The 22,736-nt window shown below is 30.5% G+C and overlaps 2 protein-coding genes across 3 annotated transcripts; both read left to right on the forward strand.

Annotated features, from left to right (window-relative positions):
* Nucleotides 1-4,622: 4,622 nt before the first annotated feature.
* LOC127263085 (ubiquitin carboxyl-terminal hydrolase 6-like) lies at nucleotides 4,623-11,742 on the forward strand. Its single transcript, XM_051292028.1, has 18 exons — nucleotides 4,623-4,762; nucleotides 5,636-5,781; nucleotides 5,897-5,932; nucleotides 6,053-6,160; nucleotides 6,796-6,896; nucleotides 7,008-7,134; nucleotides 7,757-7,816; nucleotides 7,891-7,958; nucleotides 8,187-8,237; nucleotides 9,060-9,168; nucleotides 9,853-9,941; nucleotides 10,073-10,142; nucleotides 10,320-10,400; nucleotides 10,517-10,612; nucleotides 10,721-10,769; nucleotides 11,004-11,123; nucleotides 11,209-11,283; nucleotides 11,408-11,742. The coding sequence occupies exons 1-18, from the start codon at nucleotides 4,753-4,755 to the stop codon at nucleotides 11,461-11,463; spliced, it is 1,452 nt and encodes a 483-aa protein (XP_051147985.1). The 5' UTR covers nucleotides 4,623-4,752; the 3' UTR covers nucleotides 11,464-11,742.
* A 2,319-nt stretch (nucleotides 11,743-14,061) lies between these two features.
* Nucleotides 14,062-21,656, forward strand: LOC127263007 (serine/threonine protein phosphatase 2A 55 kDa regulatory subunit B beta isoform-like). Of its 2 annotated transcripts, none has more exons than XM_051291919.1 (15): nucleotides 14,062-14,712; nucleotides 15,989-16,092; nucleotides 16,172-16,270; nucleotides 16,362-16,481; nucleotides 17,081-17,287; nucleotides 17,540-17,631; nucleotides 19,067-19,185; nucleotides 19,450-19,573; nucleotides 19,788-19,911; nucleotides 20,376-20,444; nucleotides 20,535-20,626; nucleotides 20,723-20,800; nucleotides 20,883-20,953; nucleotides 21,056-21,196; nucleotides 21,276-21,656. In XM_051291919.1, exons 1-14 carry the CDS (start codon nucleotides 14,595-14,597, stop codon nucleotides 21,190-21,192), a joined length of 1,554 nt encoding a protein of 517 aa, XP_051147876.1. In that variant the 5' UTR covers nucleotides 14,062-14,594; the 3' UTR covers nucleotides 21,193-21,196; nucleotides 21,276-21,656. The 2 variants fall into 2 exon arrangements, with proteins under 2 accessions (XP_051147876.1, XP_051147875.1); XM_051291918.1 differs by having other exon boundaries at nucleotides 14,065-14,712; nucleotides 17,081-17,290.
* Nucleotides 21,657-22,736: the final 1,080 nt, after the last annotated feature.

Below are 22,736 nucleotides of genomic sequence, written 5' to 3' on the forward strand. Positions count from 1 at the left end.
ACGGCTGCGTGTCATAAATAAAAAATAACTTTTGGGACTATTCTTCTTTAAAAATATATATATTAAATTAAATATATTTTTATTTTGTAAAATATTATTATTATTTTATTTTCAATTTTGAAAATTTAAAAATTTTCAAAAATCACTATATAAACGGAGCAAATGTATTCCAATAACTATTTTGTATGAGTAAACAAATTTTGATTGTGATATGAATTTTTTTTATAATGGAGCGTTGATTTGAATTGTTTTTTAAATTAAATTTTGATCTGATATTTTGTAAAATAAATATATTTTTATCAAAAATTCTTATGAATTGAAAGGTATAAATTTGTGTTTGAAATTGTAAACAAACATATTCTTAAAATTGTGTATGGTTAATTCTTTTTAGAGGTTTTTTATTATCAATGCAAGTAGTACAATTATTTAGGGAGAGACAAAAATAGAAAATGATATTCTTGTTATGACAGAGGAGTCTTTAGGTAACCCAGTTTTCTTTTTTGATACATCCCACAAAAGATGATTTGTTTCAATATTTGGTAAGTTTTTCAATTTTAAACATACTTAACAAATATATATCAATTCAATTAAACTTTTAACTTTTTACACGTAGAATTCACTTAAAATCTCTTTATTTTTATTACTCTCCTCAATTAACAAATATTTTTATCTACCTTTAAAACTTCTTATTTTTTTCAAAACTATGATAATGATAAATAAATAAATATATTTTTTTATTCGTTTGTATTACATAAAATTTTATTGTCTACAGAATGATATTCATATTCATATATTTTATTGAGATATAATTCTAAAAATATTTAAAATACCAACAATACTACACATATAAAAAAATAATAAAATATTATCTTAACTTATTATTAATAATTTAATAACCTACGTTACCTAAAATACTGTGTCCCTAACAAAAGACTCCATCTTTCGCGGGACGGAGGGAATATATATTTATATCACCTTAATAATTATTTTAATTTAAAATTTTATTATTCAAAATTAAAATTTAAAATCAAAACTCCATAAAGAAACATCCTAGTGTGTTTTTGGTTTGTATTTTAATACTTGTGTTTTTGTGATTTTTTTAGTAGTGATTTCGTTAAATATGATTTGTAGTTAATTTAAAAATATTAATAACTGTTATTTAATGTTGTATTGTACCAATAGAGATCATTAATGACACTGCTTTGGGTTTTTTTTTATTAACTACGAGTCAATTGTACTATTATCATATAATATCGTTTTAATATTAATAAATTTTAAACAGATTCTTCATTGAATAGTTATTATAATGATTTTTACTTTTTTATTATTATTATCTGTTTTCTGACAAAATATTATTTTGTTTATTTAAAAAATAAAATAAAATATATAATGATTAATTTTTAAATATATATATATAATACAAAGTAAATAAATATGATTAAGTGAATGCAAAACTAATAAAGGCAAGAACAGTAGGTAGAGTGTAGCTACATTAATCAATTTATTATTATTTAATTAGAGAGGATTTGTTCCCATAATATATACTCTCTCCGTCGTTCAAATCTATTTTCGCTTTTTTGTTTTTATTGTCATCTAAATTTATTTTCGTTTCCTTTTTTACATATTTTCTTAAAACCCGTGCCCGATCAAATGAGCAAACAATTGGATGACGGAGGAAGTAATTTTTTAATAAAATGAATCTTTATAAATATTATTAAAAAATATAATATACACACTCATTAATATAATACTCATTTTCACGATTGATACTATTTTCATTTTTGTCTTGTCCAGTAACAATCGACACTTTTATATTTTTGGTAAAAATTATTAAACCAAAACATATTTAATGACGTAGGACCCACTCAAAACCTCTTTATTTCTACATCTCTCATAAAAAAAATAAATATTTTTATCTATATTTAAAACTACATATTTTTTATAAAATTTATTTATATTAATTATAAATGAACAAAAAAAATATTTATTTACTTATATTATATAATATTTTATTTTCTACAAAATGATATCCATATTGCATATACCTCTGTCCCACATACCGTGTGCTACACTGTAGACACGGTATTTTAGAAATAGTGTAATTAGTAGATAATTAAGAATATGTTAGTGAAAATAATTATCCTATAATATAAATAATTATAAATTAAGATTAAGATAACTAATTAGTTTAATTAAAATTTAAAAAAAAATAAAAAGTTTAAAATGATATTAAAATGTTTAATCATTTTCCAAAAAATGAAAATGGCATGGTATGTGGACAGACAGAAACGGCAATGTGGACATTGTATGTGGGACGGAGGGAATATATTTTAGATGCTATATAATTTTTAAATATTTAAACATATATTTTAATTTTTTTAATTATATATATTAAATTTACTTTTAAATTATAAATATTATTAATTATAAAAAAATAATATAATAATATCATAACCAATTATTATTAACTAATTAAACATCATCACCTTAAATACGGTGTCCCTAATCAAATGGTTCAATTCCAATGGGACGGAGGGAGTATATATTTTGTTCACTAAAAAATAAATAATTTAATACAAAATAGTATTATTTTTTAAATTACTTAACTAAATTCTCTAAATACAACATAAACAATACATTTATAAAAAAACCATATACTTTGTTGTTAGAATTTAAATTTAAATTTTAGTTTAAATAAAATATTTTATCAGACAAAATAAATTAATTGTATAAAAAAAAAAATCCAATTACATAATGAGAAATACTACTCATTTTTCATTTTAGTCTGTTCCATAACAAAGTATCTATTTTTTTTAGTAACTATACTGTCTATCTAATATTACAAATATCCTTATTATACAAATGTCATTAGTTTTATATCACACATATTAATAAAATTATTTTAATCGTTTCTACTTTATTTCTACTATATCATAATATAATACTAATATTTTTAAAATTATGTGAAAAAACAAATAATTATTTACTTATGGAACGGAGGGAGTATTAAATTTTAAAAATTATATATATATAAAAAACATAAACAATTGCATTTGGTCAACTAATACCAAACATCACACATTTTACATCAAAAAAAATAACACAACTATTTGTTCAGTGAGGGATTACGCGGTGGTCTGAGAGTAAATTCGTTACCTTAAAATTATGAGTTTAAACTCCGAACATCTAGGTTGTGTTACTTTGTGCATTTTATCATATATTTTTACTATTTAATTTTTTTTTCTTAAAAAATATTAAAATCAAACAATTAATTTTTTTATTATTATTTATACTACATATTTATTTTACATTCATAATATTATATCAATATTTATTTATATCACATCAAAAACTATTCAAATTTAACTTTTAACTATTCATAAATCTAAACTCAAAAACTCCAAGCCACATAAAACACACTCCTATAAATGTTGTTTATCCTACATAGTTCACTCAATATATTATGTTATCTATACAACACAATATAAGAATTACATATAGATAATATATTTCATTATTTGATATAATTTCACATTTATTAGTTTCAGCACATATATATATATATATTTATCATATTCACTCGTAAGTAGAATAATTGTATACTTAAATTTATATTGACAATAATGTTTAAAATATAAATTTAATTTTTAGTATAATATAAAAATAAAAAAAATAAATATTTAGAGGGCGTTTGAGAAACATAGCTTTTAACTGTTTGACCAGTCAAAGAATTAATTTAGGTGTTTGGTAAATTAGCGTTTTGAAAAAACTTTTTGGACTTTAATTTCTCAAAAGCTCATATACCAAAGCTTTTTCATTTTAGTTTTGATTATTCTTTATTTACCCTTAAAACTTAATTATTTATTTTATACATATAAATATATTTTTTATAGCAGTATTTATTAATTATTTTGAATATTTTTAATTTATTAAATTATATTTTTATTTTTGTAAATTTAAAATAATTACTATTATTAATTATTACTTATAAATTATTTTATTTGTAAAATATATAAATTTTTAAAATTAAATCAAATGAAAAAAAAATTATTAATTTATTTATATATATTAAATAATAATTAACATTATAAAAGTATATATGCAATAGATTTATTATTTTATAGTTTACATAATCTTAATAAAAAATTATTATTTTGTAGTAAAAATAATTTTTTCAAATCTAAATAATAAAAATAAAAATAAATATTTTATAATATTTTTATAATTTTCAATAATTAATAACAAAGAATCTCATAAATTTTAAATCAAAATAAAAAAATTAAATATTTTAAAAAATAACATATCAATATCTTTAACAGTACCAAATACTTTAATACAGATTGAATCACCTACTCAAACCACTAATTGAATCAGCTATCAGCTAGCGCTAATTAGCACCATTAATATTTTCTTTTAAAGAAAAGAAAAATAATAAAAACACACCCGAATAAATCCAAAAATATAAATCAAATTTAAACATTCGTAAGAATATTATTATTATTCATTTGTATTTTATTAAAAGTAAAAAAAAAAAAAAAAAAACTCCCCTAAAATAGACCGTATGAATACGTTGGTTTGTAAGACATCAATTGAATTAGGAAGAAAGGAAAATACAGCCCTATATATATATTCACACATATATATCCTTCGTATGCCATTTCATTGCTTACCCTCCGCGCAAGCCAAGAGCCCGCACAACACGCGGCACACCGATTTCTCTCGATCCTCACCGCACAGGAGCTCATCGTAATCATGTTGACAGGTGAGATTAGCTGCTTTCCTTCCTTTAATTTTGTTAAAACTGATGGAAACGTCGAGTAAATTTCTTCGCCGCATCTACGACTTGTTCGTTAGTTTCTAAAATCTGTCGCCATCGCCGAGGGTGATTCGCGCAAGGGTTTAGTTTTAATGGTGCTAGTAATCTATTTTGTTTGGAAAGATTTCCGTGGTCTGTTTAGTTCCCCGACAGGCAATCTAGGTAGGTTTTGATATGCCGAATTGTAGTTTATAAACGTATTTGTTATTTTCTACTAACTTAAGCACCAGTCATTTTGCCTGATTGTTTATCCTCAAATGCTGATGAAGGAAAGAGGTTTTTGTAAAGTTTTATGTTCATTGGATAAAAAATGAACGAGTGTTGAAGTCGCCTTTGGTTGTAGCTTAATAACGGAAGTAGTTTAGCACACGCTGTACAGGAGTGGCTGACACACTACAGAGCACCATTGGGTATAACATGGTCATGTACACAGTATGCTTGCAAGAGTGATTGACTAAAGGTGAAGCTAAATGCACATGCTCTGGGCATAGATGGTAGGTATGGTAGATGGGCACAGCGGTGAAGTGCAATTTAATAATCTCTTATGATAAGAAAATGTTATCTTTATGGAGTGGACTGTAGATACGAAGTGGATTTGGCTTGTGTAGGTCAAGCCAGGCCAACTTATTGCAAAGATATTTGTGATACCATACAGTTCAGAGTTTTCATGTTTCATTCTTTAGCAATTATGGAGAGGTTATGTCAAGTCAGTGGAATAATTCATGTTTAGCCTGTTTGCTTTTCACTTATCTTGTGAATAATGTTGAAGTGACCTGGTGAAACCTATTTACTTAAGCTAATGATGCTTAATTTTTATAGTGAGTGTGAAGTGGCAAAAGGAGGTGTTCTCCAATGTGGAAATTGACACTTCCCAGCCCCCATACGTTTTCAAGTGCCAATTGTATGACTTAACTGGAGTTCCGCCTGAAAGGCAGAAGATTATGGTCAAAGGTGGTTTGTTAAAGGTAAATAAACAATGTTTAAAATCATTGTGCCATGTTGAACGTTTACTGTTCCATTTTCTTTCAAAAGTGTCATGCATGAAGTAATTGCTCTGTTCAATTTTCTATTTCCATACAGGACGATGCAGATTGGTCAAAAGTAGGAGTTAAGGAGGTAACAGATTTTTTTTCCCACTTAGATGAAGCTAGCTTTTTTTTTCCCCTCAATGAGACTACTATGATTGTTCTTATGAAGTTTATTTTTCTTAATATGCATTTATTTCATTTTGTTTAGGGCCAGAAATTGATGATGATGGGAACTGCAGATGAGATTGTGAAGGCCCCAGAAAAGGGCCCACTTTTTGCAGAAGATTTGCCAGAAGAAGAACAAGTTGTTGATCTTGTAAGTTTTATACAGTTATTTTATTCTTTTGTGACTGATACAAGTTGTACCTAATGCAGTGGTAAGTTCTTTGTAGATTTGTGTATATTTTAACACAGTACAATAAGATGAAAGATGGAGTGAAAAAAATGTTGAAAACTTTTAATAATGGTCCAATTTGCTGTTAAAAGTACAATTTATTTGCCAAATATGTAAGGTTGCGAGTCATTTACCCTTCAACAATGTGATGTGCTTCCAATGCCAATAAAGAGTAACTCATCCAATAGTATTTAACATCCAAAACACTGCCAAATAAAATGCTGTCCCATTCCAAAATATCACAACCACCCCTGCGTCCTGGGCCATCGTACGGGAAACTATGAAGTGTTTATTCAAACCAATTTGTGTACTTCTTAGGGAAAAAAAAAATCCTTTCAAGTTTCAACTGCTGGTGCTTCTTCAAACCAATTTGCTCGTTGAATATGTTAGCACTCCCAAAATAAGAGATAACTTTGCGGATTACTTCATTATATTTTGTTAACTTCCTTGGGAAAATCACTTGCACATGCTTGTTAATTTGACCTTTAACATGTTCATGCAAATTTAAGTTGTTCAATGATTATGCTTTGATATATATATATATATATATATTGTAGGGCCATTCTGCTGGTTTACTAAATTTGGGAAACACCTGTTATATGAACTCCACAGTGCAATGTCTGCATTCTGTCCCTGAGTTGAAATCTGCTCTGATTAAGTGAGTTGTCTCTTTCCCAGGAAACAAATAAGTGAAAAAGGTTTAATGTAGTTTCACCACTGTAATCTTATTGTACACGAACTTTCATGTGCAATCTATCTGTATGTTCAGGTATCCCCCTCCAGTCAGAAGCAATGATGTGGATTCGCCTTCTCATTCACTTACTGTTGCAACACGAGAGCTATTTAATGACCTGGATAAAAATGTCAAGCCAGTGGCACCAATGCGGTTTTTGACTGTATGCTCTTGGTTTTCTGACATTTATTTCTGCTTATTTATTTGCGCTAGATTTGCTGCAAATGCATGATGGTCTAGGTAGGTATGGGATTCTAGTTGCACCCATGCTAATGTTGACTGTATTCTCATGGTTTTCTGACATTTGTTTCTGCTTATGTATTTGCGTTAGATTTGCTGCAAATGCTGATGGTTTTCTAGTGGCACCAATGTGATTTTTGACTATATGCTCATGGTTTTCTGACATTTGTTTCTGCTTATCTAGCGTTCATTTGCTGCAAATGCATGATGGTTTAGGTAGGTAAAGGATTCTAGTGGCACCAATGAGATTTTTGGCTGTGGGCACGCAGTTATCAGACATTTTTTCTGATTATTTATTTATGTTAGATTGGCTGTGAATGCTTGATGGTCTAGGTAGATAAAGGATTCTAGGTGCTTTTAAAATTGTTCCCTGAATGCTTGATTACCTATTTTGCTTTAGAAGTCTGAACTATCAAGCTGTTATCACATTGTCCTTTTAAACTGTCTTTTGTCCAATGATTTTTGGGTTTATATTGTTGATCATACTACGCATTCTACTATCTACAAAGAAATCACATCCACTGAATGAATACTTAATCTCATAGGCATTGCGGAGTAAGTATCCTCAGTTTGCACAGCTTCACAATGGAATTTACATGCAACAGGTATACCTGCTTGTGACATAACTTATCTTTTAATTTCAATGAACTTACTTAACTGGAATCAATTTTATTGGTAGGATGCTGAAGAATGCTGGACACAACTTTTGTTCACTCTTTCATTGTCTCTTAAATCCCCTAGTTCCAGGTAACTAAGATGCCTCATCTGAATTAAACAGTGCTTCTGGATGCAATTGTGTTGATACTTCTATTAATATCATTTATCATTTCAACAAAATCAGCTCGCTAAAACCATTGAATATCCTTGATTGCCAGGGATTCATTCTTTTACCTTTTTTCTCCCCCTGTAGCTCTTCGAGTTTGCATTGTCTAACCTGAATGTTGTACTTGGTATGTCATGGTATTTCTTTCGCAGTGAAGATTCTGAGGTTGTAAAGAGACTTTTTGGTACCAACCTTGTTAGCAGGTACCCCCCCCCTCAGAGTTCATGTGTTTCTTTTCTCCTGTAAGATTGTGGCACCTGTTGTGTATTATAACTTTTGAAAAATCATGCAATGTTGTTCAATTACTGTCATTTCTGTTCTCTAATAATTCAGATGGAATTGTTGATGTTTCCTCACTAGTTTGGCTTCTTCTCACAGAGTTGTTAACTATGTTATTGTATTTAGAAATATGCACTTGAATATAGCGTACCTATTATCTGGATGATTTTCTGGTTATCATCAGAGATTAATATATTTTTATTAATTTATGGCATTGCCAAATATATGCTTGATTGACATTGGTTATAGCTCTACAACATTATGCCTTTTCATACTTGCTTGTTAGAAAACTGTTCATTTTATTTTTTTTGCCACCATTAGCTTTGATGTACTCTGTAATTTTCATGTAGACTGGTAAATAGTATGAATAACTACCTTACAATGCTACCCTGAAAGTGCAACAGTCAGATGGGGAACACTTTCAGATCCATTCCATCCCCTAAAGTAATATATGAATTTAGGCAGTAATAATATGCTAACACAGAATTTGGTAAAGCATCTTTTCAAAGACTTGTAGTTTAATAGCCCCAGTGTGATTTCAGCCAACCTATTTGCATTTTATTTCGGGGAATCTATAAAGGGGCCAAAAATACACCTTATTTTAATTCTCATCCAGAATCATCTTATTCTCATTGCTCTGTTATTTTTGCAAAGCAGTAACATATGACCGAATTGCACTCTTCTGTAGGAAATATTGGTACCATCTTCTCATTAACCTGTATATTCTGTTAATGACTTGCATTTAGGGTCTATTGTGCTGAAAGTGGTGAAGAAAGTACTGAATCAGAGACAGTTTATTCGCTCAAATGCCATATATCACAGGAAGTGAATCATCTACATGAAGGGCTAAAACATGTAAGTTTGAATTGGTGTCTGTTCACATTACCTTACAGTACCAAGTTTCATCTTCTCTGGTTTCATTGATTTTTCATATTGGTTTCCTTGGTCTTGTAGTGATCCTTCTGTGCAAACAGTATATGCTTTGCATCATGTTTTACCTATTGTGTGGTATCAATTTCAAAAGAAGATTGCATGCGATATGCTTATTTATTTTCATTATAGTGATGACCTGGTGTAGGAAGGTTGTTTTTCTGGGGGAAGAGATTGTGAGGCGAGGCATGAATTTGAGTAAGGAAACTCAGTCAAAAATGATGTGTACACTTTGGATACAAGTTGCTTCCTTTATGTTATCAGAAAATTCTAACTGTTGATGGATCAAAACGAACACTTATGAGCCCAATTAATTGTTTTGAACTTGCCTTCATTATTTTTTAATATTTGAATACTGAGGTATGCCTAGTTGTTCTTATTCTGATAGTTGGGTTTGCGGCCTTTTGCATTATTGTTAGCGAGAATTTATTTTCTGAAACACCTTGATATCAGAAACTGTCACAATGATGGGATTCCTCAATTATGAGTTTACCAATTCTCAACATGGTTGCTTGCATCAATTCTCCTGTGCCTCTTTTCTGGGCATGCTCCTTCCTTTTCTTCTGAAGATTGTAGCTAAAAATTTTCCTTACTGGTTTCAATGTGCAGGGTCTTAAATCAGAATTGGAGAAGTCTTCTCCTTCTCTGGGACGCACTGCTGTTTACAAAAAAGATTCTAGCATAAACGATTTACCAAGGTATTACAATTTGGTGTTCAATAATCACTGGTACCTTTTGTTTTTTATGGTTTCTGTAGGGGCTCGTGAAATAAATGTTCTACAGAGCAAGTTGCGCCAAGCAGTTGACTAGGCTTTCTGTCTGATTACAGATACTTGACTGTTCAATTTGTACGCTTTTTCTGGAAACGAGAATCAAACCAGAAGGCAAAAATTCTGCGGGTAATGTGGTTATCTATCTCAATAGATCTACTATACGATTAATTTTTATTTCAATTATTTGGTAGTTTCTACTAGTGTGTGGTGCAGTATGAATCCCAAGTTTGTGTCGCCCAGATGTAGGTTGCAATCTGTTGATGGCTCTTATCTTTCTGATAAATAAGTTGCATGTCTCTGCAGAAAGTGGACTATCCTCTGGAGTTAGATGTTTATGATTTATGTTCGGAAGATCTTCGCAAGAGGTTGGAAGCTCCTCGACGGGTACAAGCTTTTTCCATGCATTCGTTTGAACTGTGAATATTGCAGATCATGCATTATTTTCTCTTGGACTTGCTCATTTGCTTCTAACTTCTACTGATTTGAAACTGCATATTTAGCTCTTAAGGGATGAAGAAGGCAAGAAGCTTGGCCTGAAACCTAAAGAGAATACCTCCACTGCAGCAGATAATGATGTCAAGATGACGGATGCTGAGGTAGGAATTTGTGGGTCACAGAAACCTTAGAATAAATCACATACATGGATTAAAGTGTGTTCCTGTAGGTTTAAGTTCTGGGTTCAGTTGTTACTTTATTTCGTGCAGGGGCCATCAAATGGAAGTGGGGATTCAACCAAGTCTGCTACTGGGGAAGGTACTTACCATAAAGACGTTCGGGATTTCTTAACAAATCCTGTTCTGAAACCTTAGAATGCTAAAAGAGAAATTTACTTACTACAGAGAACAATGATTTAGGAAGAGATTTATAATTATTTGTTGTGATTACCAATTTACCTTCCTTGCTTGACGATATGAAGATCAACATGGTCATTCTACCTGAGATTTCTCTCTTCTACCATACATATTCTAATGTAAACTTTGATATCAGGTGTTCCGGCTGAGAAAGAAAAGCACCTGACAGGAATATACGATTTGGTTGCTGTTCTCACACACAAGGGCAGAAGTGCTGATTCTGGACATTACGTTGCTTGGGTCAAGCAAGAGAATGGTTAGTCTTCTCAAAACCTCCTAATTACTTTTTGTCATTCACTCATCAGATTCATTTCACTTACTCAACCCTTTGTAACCGACAGGCAAGTGGATACAATTTGACGACGACAAACCAATCCCACAGCGGGAGGAAGACATCACTAGGCTTTCAGGGGGCGGTAAGGACTTAAAAAAAGAAAAAAAAAAAAAGAAAAAGAAAATAAATCTCTCTTATTTAAATCATCTCTGAGTCAATCAATATACAAAATTCAATGACAAAGCTCGTTCATTCCTTGGTTTCAGGTGATTGGCATATGGCTTATATAATCATGTACAAGGCTCGCGAGGTTTCCATGTAGCCTTGTTTGGTTTGATTGTATTATTCTTATTATAATATGTGGTTGGTTGGTTCACATTGATCTTGACACCACTCCACAGTCGTCCACACACTTCTATTTATGATAACCGTGTGGTTTTCTCATATCCAGAGCTTCATGTCGATGTCAGTTTTCATTAGTTGAGTTGTTGTGACTCAGCCACTTTCATCAAAGTCTGTGTGAAGAAAGACCAGTTAGAAAATCACTCCATTTTCCGATACTATTTTCGATTTGGCACCCATTCTGCTGATCTTTTTCTTATGCCTGTTTGTTTGTTTGATTGATTCTAACATCTTGCCATTGTTATACAGAACATGCCTCGATGAAAATTCTGAGCATGACTGTGACAGCCAGAAAAAAATGGTAACTTGTTTTATTTAGGCTTTTAAATCTTTTTAGGTGATGGGTGGTGATAATTCGAACTAAAATTAGCACTCTGATTTTTGGTGTTTCTGATGCTGTTAGGTTGTGTTTGGTACAGAGAAATAAAAATGGCGATCATTAAATGGAACTTGAGAAATAAATTATTTTTTTATTTTCATTTTTCTCTCATGCAGAGATACAGAGAGAGAAATGATATTAAGTATATTTATTTTATTTTATTTTTTTGTACTATTTAATTTTTATATTTTTTTTAAAATTATACTATTTCAATTTTACAAAAATTAAATTAAATTTATTGTTAAAGTATTTATTTTTTACGATTTTTTAAGAAGTTGTGTTAAAATATAATCTTAAAAAATATGGTATATAATTTATAATTTTTTTTAAAAAAAATTGTCAAAAATATTTTTTATTAATTCTCATTTGTTAATTTTTTTTTATTCGGTTAATCATTTATTCTTACTTGACTATTCATATAGCTGTAATTTTTTTTTATATTTTTCGACTGAGTTTTTAGTTTTACCAAACAAGAGAATTAATTGTCATTCTCTACTCAATTCTATTTTTCTTCGATTTTATTATCTATTTTCATTTCTTTATAATTTCATTATCTATTTTTATTTCTTTACAATTTCATTCTCCGTGTTAAACGCCCCCTAATAGTGTAAATAGTTATTGAATTTGATGTTTCAATATAAGATAAATGAGTAGTATTAGATGCTAGGATTTTTAGAGTAAAATGATATATTGAACAGGTATAAGAATAGAAATAACACAAAGTGAACAAACTTAGATGTGATTTTTTATTTATGGCGGACAAGTTGAATAAATATTGTAGAACAGGAGATGAAAGACAAGTAAAGTGCTCTTTATATTTTGCTTTTGTGTTCTTGGGGATTATTACTTTTTTTTTTTGAAAAAAATTATGCTCAAGTATTTTATAATAATATGGTGGAGGTATTTCATTGATGTATGGGAAGTGATTCGGTTATAACTCAGTAGCTATTAATTAGCTAGAAAGATTACTAATTGAGTCACATTAAAATTATTATTGAATTATGATTTTGATTTTGATTTGTGGAATTTTGAATTATTTTTCAGCTTTTCATTTTCTTTTCCTAAACTTTCAATAGCCTTTTCTTTGAGTTGGCGATTTTATTAATTGGGCTGCTATAGGTGGCCCACAAGTAGCTTTTTAATTATCGGTCAATGGCCCTAAATTTTGTTGGCCCAATTTGGAACATATTTTGTTGTTTTACTAAAAAGTTGTGTTTGTTCTAACTTTTCATTGGTTTTCAATCCACGTTATTCTCATTATACTACCTCCACTCCACTTCTAAAAGTATCTTTTTCCATTATTATAGAAAAAATTATAAAATAATAGTATATTATTATTTAGTAAAAATGTATAAAATAATTTTTAAAATATTTTTTTTTTATTTAATTATATATTAATTTGTATCTAATTATAAATTAATTAAAATAATATATTTGTAATTTATATAAAATAAAGAATACTTTAGTATGTGCAATTATTTTTACTATTAATATTTTTATTAAAATTGTATTTGCAGTGACTTTAACTCTATATATTTTTTTTAATTATAAATTAATTTGTATTTAATTATAAATTAATTAAAATAATATATTTGTAATTTATATAAAATAAAGAATACTTTAGTATGTGCGATTATTTTTACTATTAATATTTTTATTAGAATTTTATTTGCAGTGACTTTAACTTTATATTTTTTTTTAAAAAAAAATATTAAACTAAATATTTCATAGAAAAATTTAATTTATTTAAATATTATATCAAACATTTATGTATATCAATTCAAATTTTGATTATTTTTTAATTAAATATTCTCATTTTATCAAAGAATAAAAAAAGTATGACTTACTTTATCAATTTAATTTGTAGGGTATTAGATTCGACAAAAAAATTTATAATTAAATTTTCAACCTTCACGTAAGTTCTAAAAAAAAAATGAATAAAATAAAATAAATTAATAAAATAAATAATACAGAAAGGGTCCTCACGTAAACTCTAAAAAGAAATGAATAAAAAAATAAATAATACAGAAAGGGTATATCTGTCATTCCACAACTAAGCCATCCTTATCATATGCCATTAGAAGTCCAACTCTGGAGCCCATTGAGAAATTTATGCATAAAAAGTGTAAATAAAATGAGTGAATAAAAAGCGTGTTTGAAGGGAGTGCAAGAAATGGTAAAGTCGCTAGCGCCGAACAACGCCATCAGTAATAAAATAAGCGGAGAAATAAATACGATAATATTATAAAAAATAAATAAATATACGACGTTATATATGTATTTGTGTGAATAAGTATAAGATAGATAATGTAAGCCTACGCACATACGGACAGACATACATCATAGATACAGAAAGTATCTCTATCCGTAGAGAGAGAAAATCAGAATCCTCCATTGTTTTTTCATTTATTATTATTTTTTGTACTAATCGATGATGATGATGTATATATGCACACTCTTGAAAAATGGTTGAATCTGAATCCGACGTACAGCTGCTGCTCCGATCTTCTTCCAATTCCCAGACCTAAATCGGGCGGTGTTTTGATTCTTTCGATGAAGTGAAAATAATTTGGGGAGGAGGAGGAAGGGAGGCGTGGAAGAATCACTTGTTTTTTTCTTTGTATTCTGATTGTGTTTCCTTTGCTGTTGATTTGTTTCTATTGGCGACAATAATGAACGGAGAGGACGGTGGAGAGTCGTCGTCAGCTGCGGCTGGTGCCCCTGCGCCGCTCGAGTGGAGATTCTCGCAGGTTTTCGGTGAGCGGACGGCCGGAGAGGAAGTGCAGGAAGGTAAATTAGATGAATTAATGAATGGTGGAATGATTTTTCTGCTTTGAGTTTGGATCTCGTGGCTAGGGTTTGGGTTATTGTGATTTTGATCCTTTTTATTGGATTGTTACTCGCTTGATTTAGTGGAGATTGATGGAAATTCATTGGTAGGTATTTAACTGTGTGATCTGTGTGTTTTGATGATTTTAGGGATAGTAGTGTAGAGTGCAGTGAATTGACTTCAATGCTAAGCTTTCTCTATGGTTTTTCTACACCTTCTTCTTCTTGTTGTTGCTTTTTCTTTCGGGTAAAGAGATTGAGATTTTTTAGAGCCTTTTTGAATATAAGCTACTGTGGTTTCGTTTTGTCAATCCTTCTTTCAGTTTGCATCATTCAGAGGATCTAATTTTATGACTTGTACTGCAAGCATCAGTTTTTATGTTGGGATAAGGTTGGAGTTAGCTTGTTAAGTCTATGAAATTGTGATGTAATTGATGGTGTGTTAAGAAACGACAGGCGATGGTTGAATTTATGGTTTCGATTACGTCTTAGTGCTGGGATTGAGGTTGTATTGGTCAACCAATGGGAATATATGTTGTCAGTTTTCGACTAAAGGTTATTGTGTTATTTCTTTTTTCTAAAGGAGCTTTTGACTATTCTATTATGTTGTTGGGTTCAATAGAATGACGTGTGTCTAGTGACGTGTATCGAATGACGATATGTGACTTCGAAAAAGTATACAATGTTAACTGAACAAGTGATAATGCTGGGTTTTTGAGATATGTAACTTTGCTTTTTGTTTAGTATGCGTTGTCGGCTTGCAAATGTATTTTGAAGTTGCGCAATTAGACAAAAATAATGTGAGCTCAAAGCTGGTTTCAGTAAAAAGCGAAGTTATCTCTTATTATTATTTTTCCTTATTCTGCTTTACACGATTTAATCTGCATTGGAGTCCCCAAAATGCACTTTAGGCTTTTTTGAATAATACGATGCGCTCCTGGGTTGATCACAACAATAGAGGAAATTTGAAGACAATGAATCTGCAATAATATCTTGTAGTAACTGAAAATGGAAAATTCTGTGGATTGTTTTCACACTTGAGTGAGATTTTTATCTTCTTGTAATTTCCTTATAATGCGAAAGTATATTTATATGCATGTATGTATGTACTATAATGTATATTTCAGTTTTAATTTACTACTGCCATTCTTTCATTGTTCGGCCAGGTTGTAATTTCCTTAAAGTATAACAAATTCTCAACTATTATAATATAACTGCTATATTTTTATTGTCTCAGTTGATATAATCTCTGCGATTGAGTTTGACAAAACTGGCGATCACCTAGCAACTGGCGACCGTGGTGGAAGGGTGGTGTTGTTTGAGAGGACTGATACAAAGGAGGTGAGGATTTAATTGCTTTAACGAATCTATTTTACACCAAATCTGTGTGTTTATTACTAGCTTTTCATTTGATATGCAGCATGGTAGAAACAGGAGGGAACTAGAGAGGATGGACTATCCGGTTATTCGCCATCCAGAATTTCGTTACAAGACTGAATTTCAGAGCCATGAGCCTGAGGTATCTCTTTGAAATCTCAGCTTTCCTACTTAAGCTACTCATTAATATGAACGAATATATAATGTTTGCTTGGGTATCTTTTTATCTTCAGTTTGATTATCTCAAGAGTTTGGAGATCGAGGAGAAAATCAACAAGATTCGATGGTGCCAGCCAGCTAATGGTGCACTATTTCTTCTGTCTACTAATGATAAAACCATTAAATTTTGGAAGGTGATGTATCACTATCCTTTTCTTCTATAATGGCAGTATGAAAATTATAATGCTAGCTATTCTTTGGTACCATTTATTGACTATGGTTAGAATATTCAGCTTTGCACTCATCCTCTCTATATTTTCCTTTTCTGCGTACTTATTTGAACACTTTGATCATCACATTTCTTACTGTGAATGTTTTTTTTCATCTTTGACTTCTATCTTTACTTCTGATGTATTTTCGAAGAGAGTTTTCTATCCATGTCTTTATGCAGCAGGGCATTAATCCCTATATACAAAAAGTTTCAAGTTTATATCTAACTTTTGCTTACTTATTAAAGCCCAACTTATTTTCACCATCATTCCTTATTATGTATTCCAAGTGTACTTGTAGGGATTTTAAATTTATATGGAAAATGCAATCACATGTATAAGATAACATGGCATTGGATGTTTCCTTCTCTATTTACTTTTTACTGATTTATGTTTGAGGAAATCAAAAGAATATATAAAAGTTCTGAATAGAACTGATGAAAAATTGTCAATGACTCAACAATCTCTTTCATTTCATTTTGGCTTCTATTCTCTGAATGATTTTATGTTTTGGTTTTGAACAGGTTCAAGAGAAGAAAATCAAGAAAGTCGCTGATATGAATGCAGATTCATTTAAGTCTACTGGAAATGGAAATATTGCCAGTAGTAGCGTTTCATCCAGTCCTAAGCCATTTCTTGCCAATGGTAGTTATCCAGAAAGATCCTACAACAGTTTGAGCAACGACATATCTTTTCCACCTGGAGGCATCCCATCGTTGCGTTTACCAGTGGTAGTTGTACTTAACTGAGTTACACATTACTAGTATAAATTTCTGTGTTTCCATTTCTTCTAGCTTGTTGGGTTCTCTTAAAAGTTAAAATAACTTTTGCTTGATTTTAACTGTTATGATAATTATATTAAGTTTCTTTGGATATTTCTTCAATATATGTTGTTGTTGTTAAATGCTAATATTTTATTTATGATTATGATTATTATTATTTTCCTCTTCTCTTTTCTCATTCTTTTCCGGTACGATTTGTAGGTCACAAGCAGTGAGACTAGCCTTCTTGCAAGATGTAGGAGAGTATATGCTCATGCTCATGATTACCATATTAACTCCATCTCAAATAACAGGTAATCAGCTATCTTATTTCATCTTGTTGCCTTTACAATATTGCATTTGACTCTTCTTTTCCACGTTATTCTCAATGCAAGGCTGATATTTTATCCATCTGCATTGATGATTGATGATTTCTGAATTCTCAATTCCTTTACTCTTTTGCATGCTTATTTAGTGGTCACCGAATAACTTCATAAAAAAAATTTGGTTGAGTTTTCATTTAATTTTCGTGCATGATTATGCTGAAATAATTACTTGTAAGGATTTTCCTTGATTTGATGAGGGAGGGAAAGAGCAATATGGTCTATTTTATCACCTTCTTGTGAGCCTGTATTGGGTTCTTCAGCAATCTTTTCCATAGATGAGGTGGCATGTGTTGAGGTGCACCCTTATGTTTCTTTTTCTTTGGCGTAACTGTGTACCACTGTGCAAGTTTGTTGCCATTCTTAACCATCAATATTTTATTGGCCTTCATTCATGTCTTCTCAAGTTCTCTCTCGATTCTTGGTAAGTTCATCCTTGTCCTTGATATTTTTTTCCTCTTTTTTCATTCTTTGCATAAATTTTTCCTTTTCCCTTGCCACTCAATTAATCTTCTCTGTATCCTTCTTTTTAGTTGTTTTTCCTTTCTCTTCTGCTTAGTAAGTTTTGTTGTTTAATAGTTTTGCTTCTTTTCCCTTTCATTTAATTTCTTCCTTGGGAATTCTTTCAAAGTTTCCAATTTCTAATCATCCATCAAATTTCAACAAGCTCCTTTTCCTATTATCAAATGGATACATTATTTAAAGGAATAGAAGTCTGAGGTTTTGATATATATATATATATATTGTCATTTATCTAACTTCTACCATTTCTAGAGAGCTAGTATTCTCAATGCACATTTTTTTTTTTAAGAAAAAATAAAATCTTTTGATAAATTTCTATAGTTTAAATTCTTGAAAGTAGTTTTATTAAAAGATTGTCTTATTCATTCTCAAGTTCTCCATAAATGTAGTAAACAATATTGTGTTTTCCTAGAGTCTATGAATAACATTATATATATATATATATATATATTATTGCTTAGAATTTTTTGGTCTTTTGTTTATCTACTTATTAATAGCATGTTTAGTAAATACAATTTGTTCATCATTCAAAAAGCTACTTGCATTACATGCACCACATGATGTGTCCTAGACAGCCTATGTTTTATGCACTATAAACAACTACAATCTTTCTAATACATATTTTGGTAAAAATTCAGCATTGAGAAATTTATACTCAGAGGAGCATCTAAAGGAATCTAACTGTGTCTTGTATACTTCTTGAACTCCTGTTTCTATTTTCCCTTCATCTTCACTCTGAAAGATACAAAATAAAACTCTCGTCTATTGATTAGTTTATCAATCAAACCATCCATACCCTATCTTGTTTAAATTAATTATTATTTTTTACTTTTATGCTCTCCAGTGATGGGGAAACATTTATATCAGCTGATGATCTACGAATAAATCTTTGGAACTTGGAAATAAGCAATCAAAGTTTCAATATCGTTGATGTAAAGCCAACAAATATGGAGGATCTTACTGGTAAGATACCATGTCGTGTTCTTAACCCTGTTGCTTGTCTTTGTCATTGCCCCTTTCTTTCTTTGAAGTTGAGATTATTTTGGTTCTCTTTTATTTTTATTTCTGGCGGATGTTGAACATGCATTTAGCATTTTCCACGCAGTTAAGACTTATTTATTACATTTTTGCTGCTGGAAAAAGTATTGATTGTAAACAAATTGTATTTATTTATTCTCCAATTGCGCACTAACTCAATAATATATTGTTCATTGTTTCTCATCACAGAGGTTATAACATCAGCAGAGTTTCATCCCAGTCACTGCAACATGTTAGGGTATAGTAGTTCAAAAGGTTCAATTCGTCTTATTGATTTGCGGCAATCTGCACTGTGTGATTCACATTCAAAACTGTAAGTATTTGTTTCATATTTGTAATGTTCTGGATGCTCAATACCCTCATTTTGTTTGTTTTTTTAATCATCTTCCAGTTAGGAAGTGAGTACTATAATGTTCGATGGTTGTGAGGCTCATTCTTTTGGTTTCCAAGACATTGTTTAACATTGATCCACCTTTATTGAAAGTTGTGATTTATTGATGAGGCATTGACATTCTTATATAAAACAGATTTGAGGAACAAGAGGCACCTGGCTCAAGATCCTTTTTCACTGAGATAATTGCTTCGATTTCAGATATTAAGTTTTCAAAGGACGGCAGATATATACTGAGTCGTGATTACATGACTCTTAAGGTTCTCTTTTACCTTGCTTTTCTATGCACATAGTTCAAAATGTTGTGCTCTTTGTTCAAACTGTTTCTGCCTCTTATTTGGACTTTTCTTGTCTTTCATCGCCTTTATTTTAGCAGATGATAACATTGAAAATTGAATTCTCGTATTTGGCACAGATTATGGCAATAAGCAATGTGTCTGTAGTGACAAAATTAGATGAGATTGGTGAACTACATACTGTGAATTTGGATTATATTCACTCTACGGATACTCTTATCAAATTTCTGGAAATAGGAAGTATTCTGTTAGTAGTTACTTAACTGCATTCACTAATTCGGGCACAGAAAGTTCTATTTTCTCCTTGGAGCATTGACATATAGTCATAGTGACGATCATTTATTTTCATCCATTTAGCTTCAGTTATCGATAGCCTATTGCTATGGAATGTCTTTTGATCATTAACTGATTAATCCAATTGATTTCAGTTATGGGATATCAATATGGATTCTCGGCCAGTGTCGACCTTCCAGGTTCACGAGTATTTGAGACCAAAGGTACTCTTTAATACACTTCAATGGCATCTATTATTCTGTTTTCCAATAAATATCACTCAAAATTTCAAAATATACTTTCATAATCTCCAGCTGTGTGACCTGTATGAAAATGACTCCATTTTCGACAAATTCGAGTGCTGCTTAAGTGGCGACGGCCAGCGAGTCGCTACAGGTTCTTATAGGTATATTTTCTTGTCATACTACTACTCGATCTAATCTTCACCAATGCTTTCCATCTCCATATCCCTGAACAATCGATCTCTTCTGTCCAATTTCAGCAATTTGTTCCGCGTGTTTGGTTGCTCTCCCGGAAGCACTGAAGCCACAACATTGGAAGCAAGCAAAAATCCAATGAGGTAATTAATCAATCCACCATGTTAAAAGCTTCGATTCAACAATTTGCTCGACTCACAAACATTTCTTCTCTAACATCGTTAGGAGGCAAGTCCAAACCCCGTCAAGGCCATCAAGATCACTTAGCACCAGCATCTCTCGCGTCGTCCGAAGAGGTTCTGATCTCATTCTCATTTCTTTACACAATTCAGTCCAATTTTCTTTACGGATCTAATTCTAATTCTAATTTTAAATCTTCTTCCACTTGTACATCACAGGTGCTGATAATCCCGGAGTTGAAGCCAACGGGAACTCATTCGACTTCACTACAAAGCTCCTCCACCTCGCCTGGCACCCGTCTGAAAACTCCATCGCTTGCGCTGCTGCAAACAGCTTGTACATGTACTATGCATAAAATCGTAAGTTCCCTGTCTCACATTCCCCCGCCAATTCAAGCTTCCTCTCATTTTTCTCACATCAATCGATTGCCCTGTGCAGAACAAGCATCCCCGCATAGAACTCACCGGAGACCCAATCAATGCGGCATTGTACCTGAGACCAGATCAGACGGCGGCGGCGGCAGCCGCCCATCACCACCAGCACCAGCACCAGCACCACCACCGTTGTTATTTGTTTTTAGAATTTTTAACGGGCTTGGGTAGAAGTGAGGAAGGTATGTGATGGTAACTGAAGATGTCTTATATATTGCCCTTAGTGTTCTTTTTTATTTTTATATTTTTTTGGTTAAGGTAAAATGGAGTTCTTAGCTATCATATCTACTGTGAGATAAAAAGTTTCAGGGCTGGTATTAACTTCCATGCCCTCTTTGTAGGACCAGAGAGGATATGATGATGATAAATGATGATGATGATTTTGGTCCCTTTTTTTTTTTTTTGGATATATATAGAGTTTCTTTTTTTTTTTTAATTATTATTATTTTTTTGTATAAGTGTTCCAATTTTTTGAGCTTCTATTAATTTGTACATTTTTTTTCCCTTATAACTAACTTCTGGCTCTCTTGTTTAGGCTAATATAGTACTCCATATTCTGGCTCTTTTGTTTGGGCTAATATAGTACTCCATAATTGAACTAAACACGGAATTAGAGTTAATGGTTCTTTGGATAATTACGCAATTATGGGTCTGTTTGTTTTGTAGTTGAGGGATAAATTGACGTTATGCTTCAACTTTTTATTTCAGAATGGGATCAATTTGAAATATGCATATATATATATTAGTATAATCTTAAATATTTTTAATTTAGTATACATTATATTATAACTTGATTTGTAAAGAAAAAGAAATAATGTTTTATTACTTCAAAAATAGTAAATAGAATTTCTAACCACATCTGTCTGACATGCAAAAGATCGCACTCTATATCCTTGAATTCCAACAAATTTTTAATACCATTTTAACGGTTTCCTAGATGTGATTTGATAGATGTATTATTAGTTCAATCAATTGTGTTATGCACTTTCTCTCATATCATGATCAACAACATAGTTTTAAAATATTATATAATTTATTCTACCAAGATTTATAATACCTCTATATAGATAGGACTCATTTTGTCCACACACAGAAAAAAAAAAAAAATATATTTATATGAGATGGATACAAATATTAATGAACATATTATTATATTAGTTTATTGTGATATAAAATAAAGCCATTTTGAAATGTACATGAGATGATATGATAGAAAATTTGAATAAATTGAATATGTACATGCTAGTGACATATATTTGCTATAAATAAAATGCATATATTTTGTAGGCAAGAAAAGAAAAAAAATAGACATAAATTTATTGTATTATCCATTTTATGAACAATTTTGTTGGCATTGAATCCTTTGTTTTGTTGTTTTTTTTTTTTTTTTTTGGATATTTGAACTGAATCCTTCCATTTCACTAATTATGCTCTTTTTTTTGTAAATTTACAAAAATAATAATAAAAT

Source organism: Andrographis paniculata, unplaced genomic scaffold (genome assembly GCF_009805555.1).
Source record: "Andrographis paniculata isolate CXL003 unplaced genomic scaffold, ASM980555v1 Contig66END, whole genome shotgun sequence".
NCBI lineage: Eukaryota > Viridiplantae > Streptophyta > Magnoliopsida > Lamiales > Acanthaceae > Andrographis > Andrographis paniculata.

What these genes read in the sequence shown, in the direction of transcription:
- LOC127263007 (XM_051291918.1), top strand. Translation starts at nt 14,595, where the DNA reads ATGAACGGAGAGGACGGTGGAGAGTCGTCGTCAGCTGCGGCTGGTGCC. An exon ending in TTCAGAGCCATGAGCCTGAG is followed by an intron (nt 16,271 to 16,361) that starts GTATCTCTTTGA and finishes TTTTATCTTCAG; the next exon opens with TTTGATTATCTCAAGAGTTT. An exon ending in GCAAGCAAAAATCCAATGAG is followed by an intron (nt 20,801 to 20,882) that starts GTAATTAATCAA and finishes TAACATCGTTAG; the next exon opens with GAGGCAAGTCCAAACCCCGT.
- LOC127263085 (XM_051292028.1), top strand. An exon ending in TCAAAGGTGGTTTGTTAAAG is followed by an intron (nt 5,782 to 5,896) that starts GTAAATAAACAA and finishes ATTTCCATACAG; the next exon opens with GACGATGCAGATTGGTCAAA. An exon ending in TCAAGATGACGGATGCTGAG is followed by an intron (nt 10,613 to 10,720) that starts GTAGGAATTTGT and finishes TATTTCGTGCAG; the next exon opens with GGGCCATCAAATGGAAGTGG.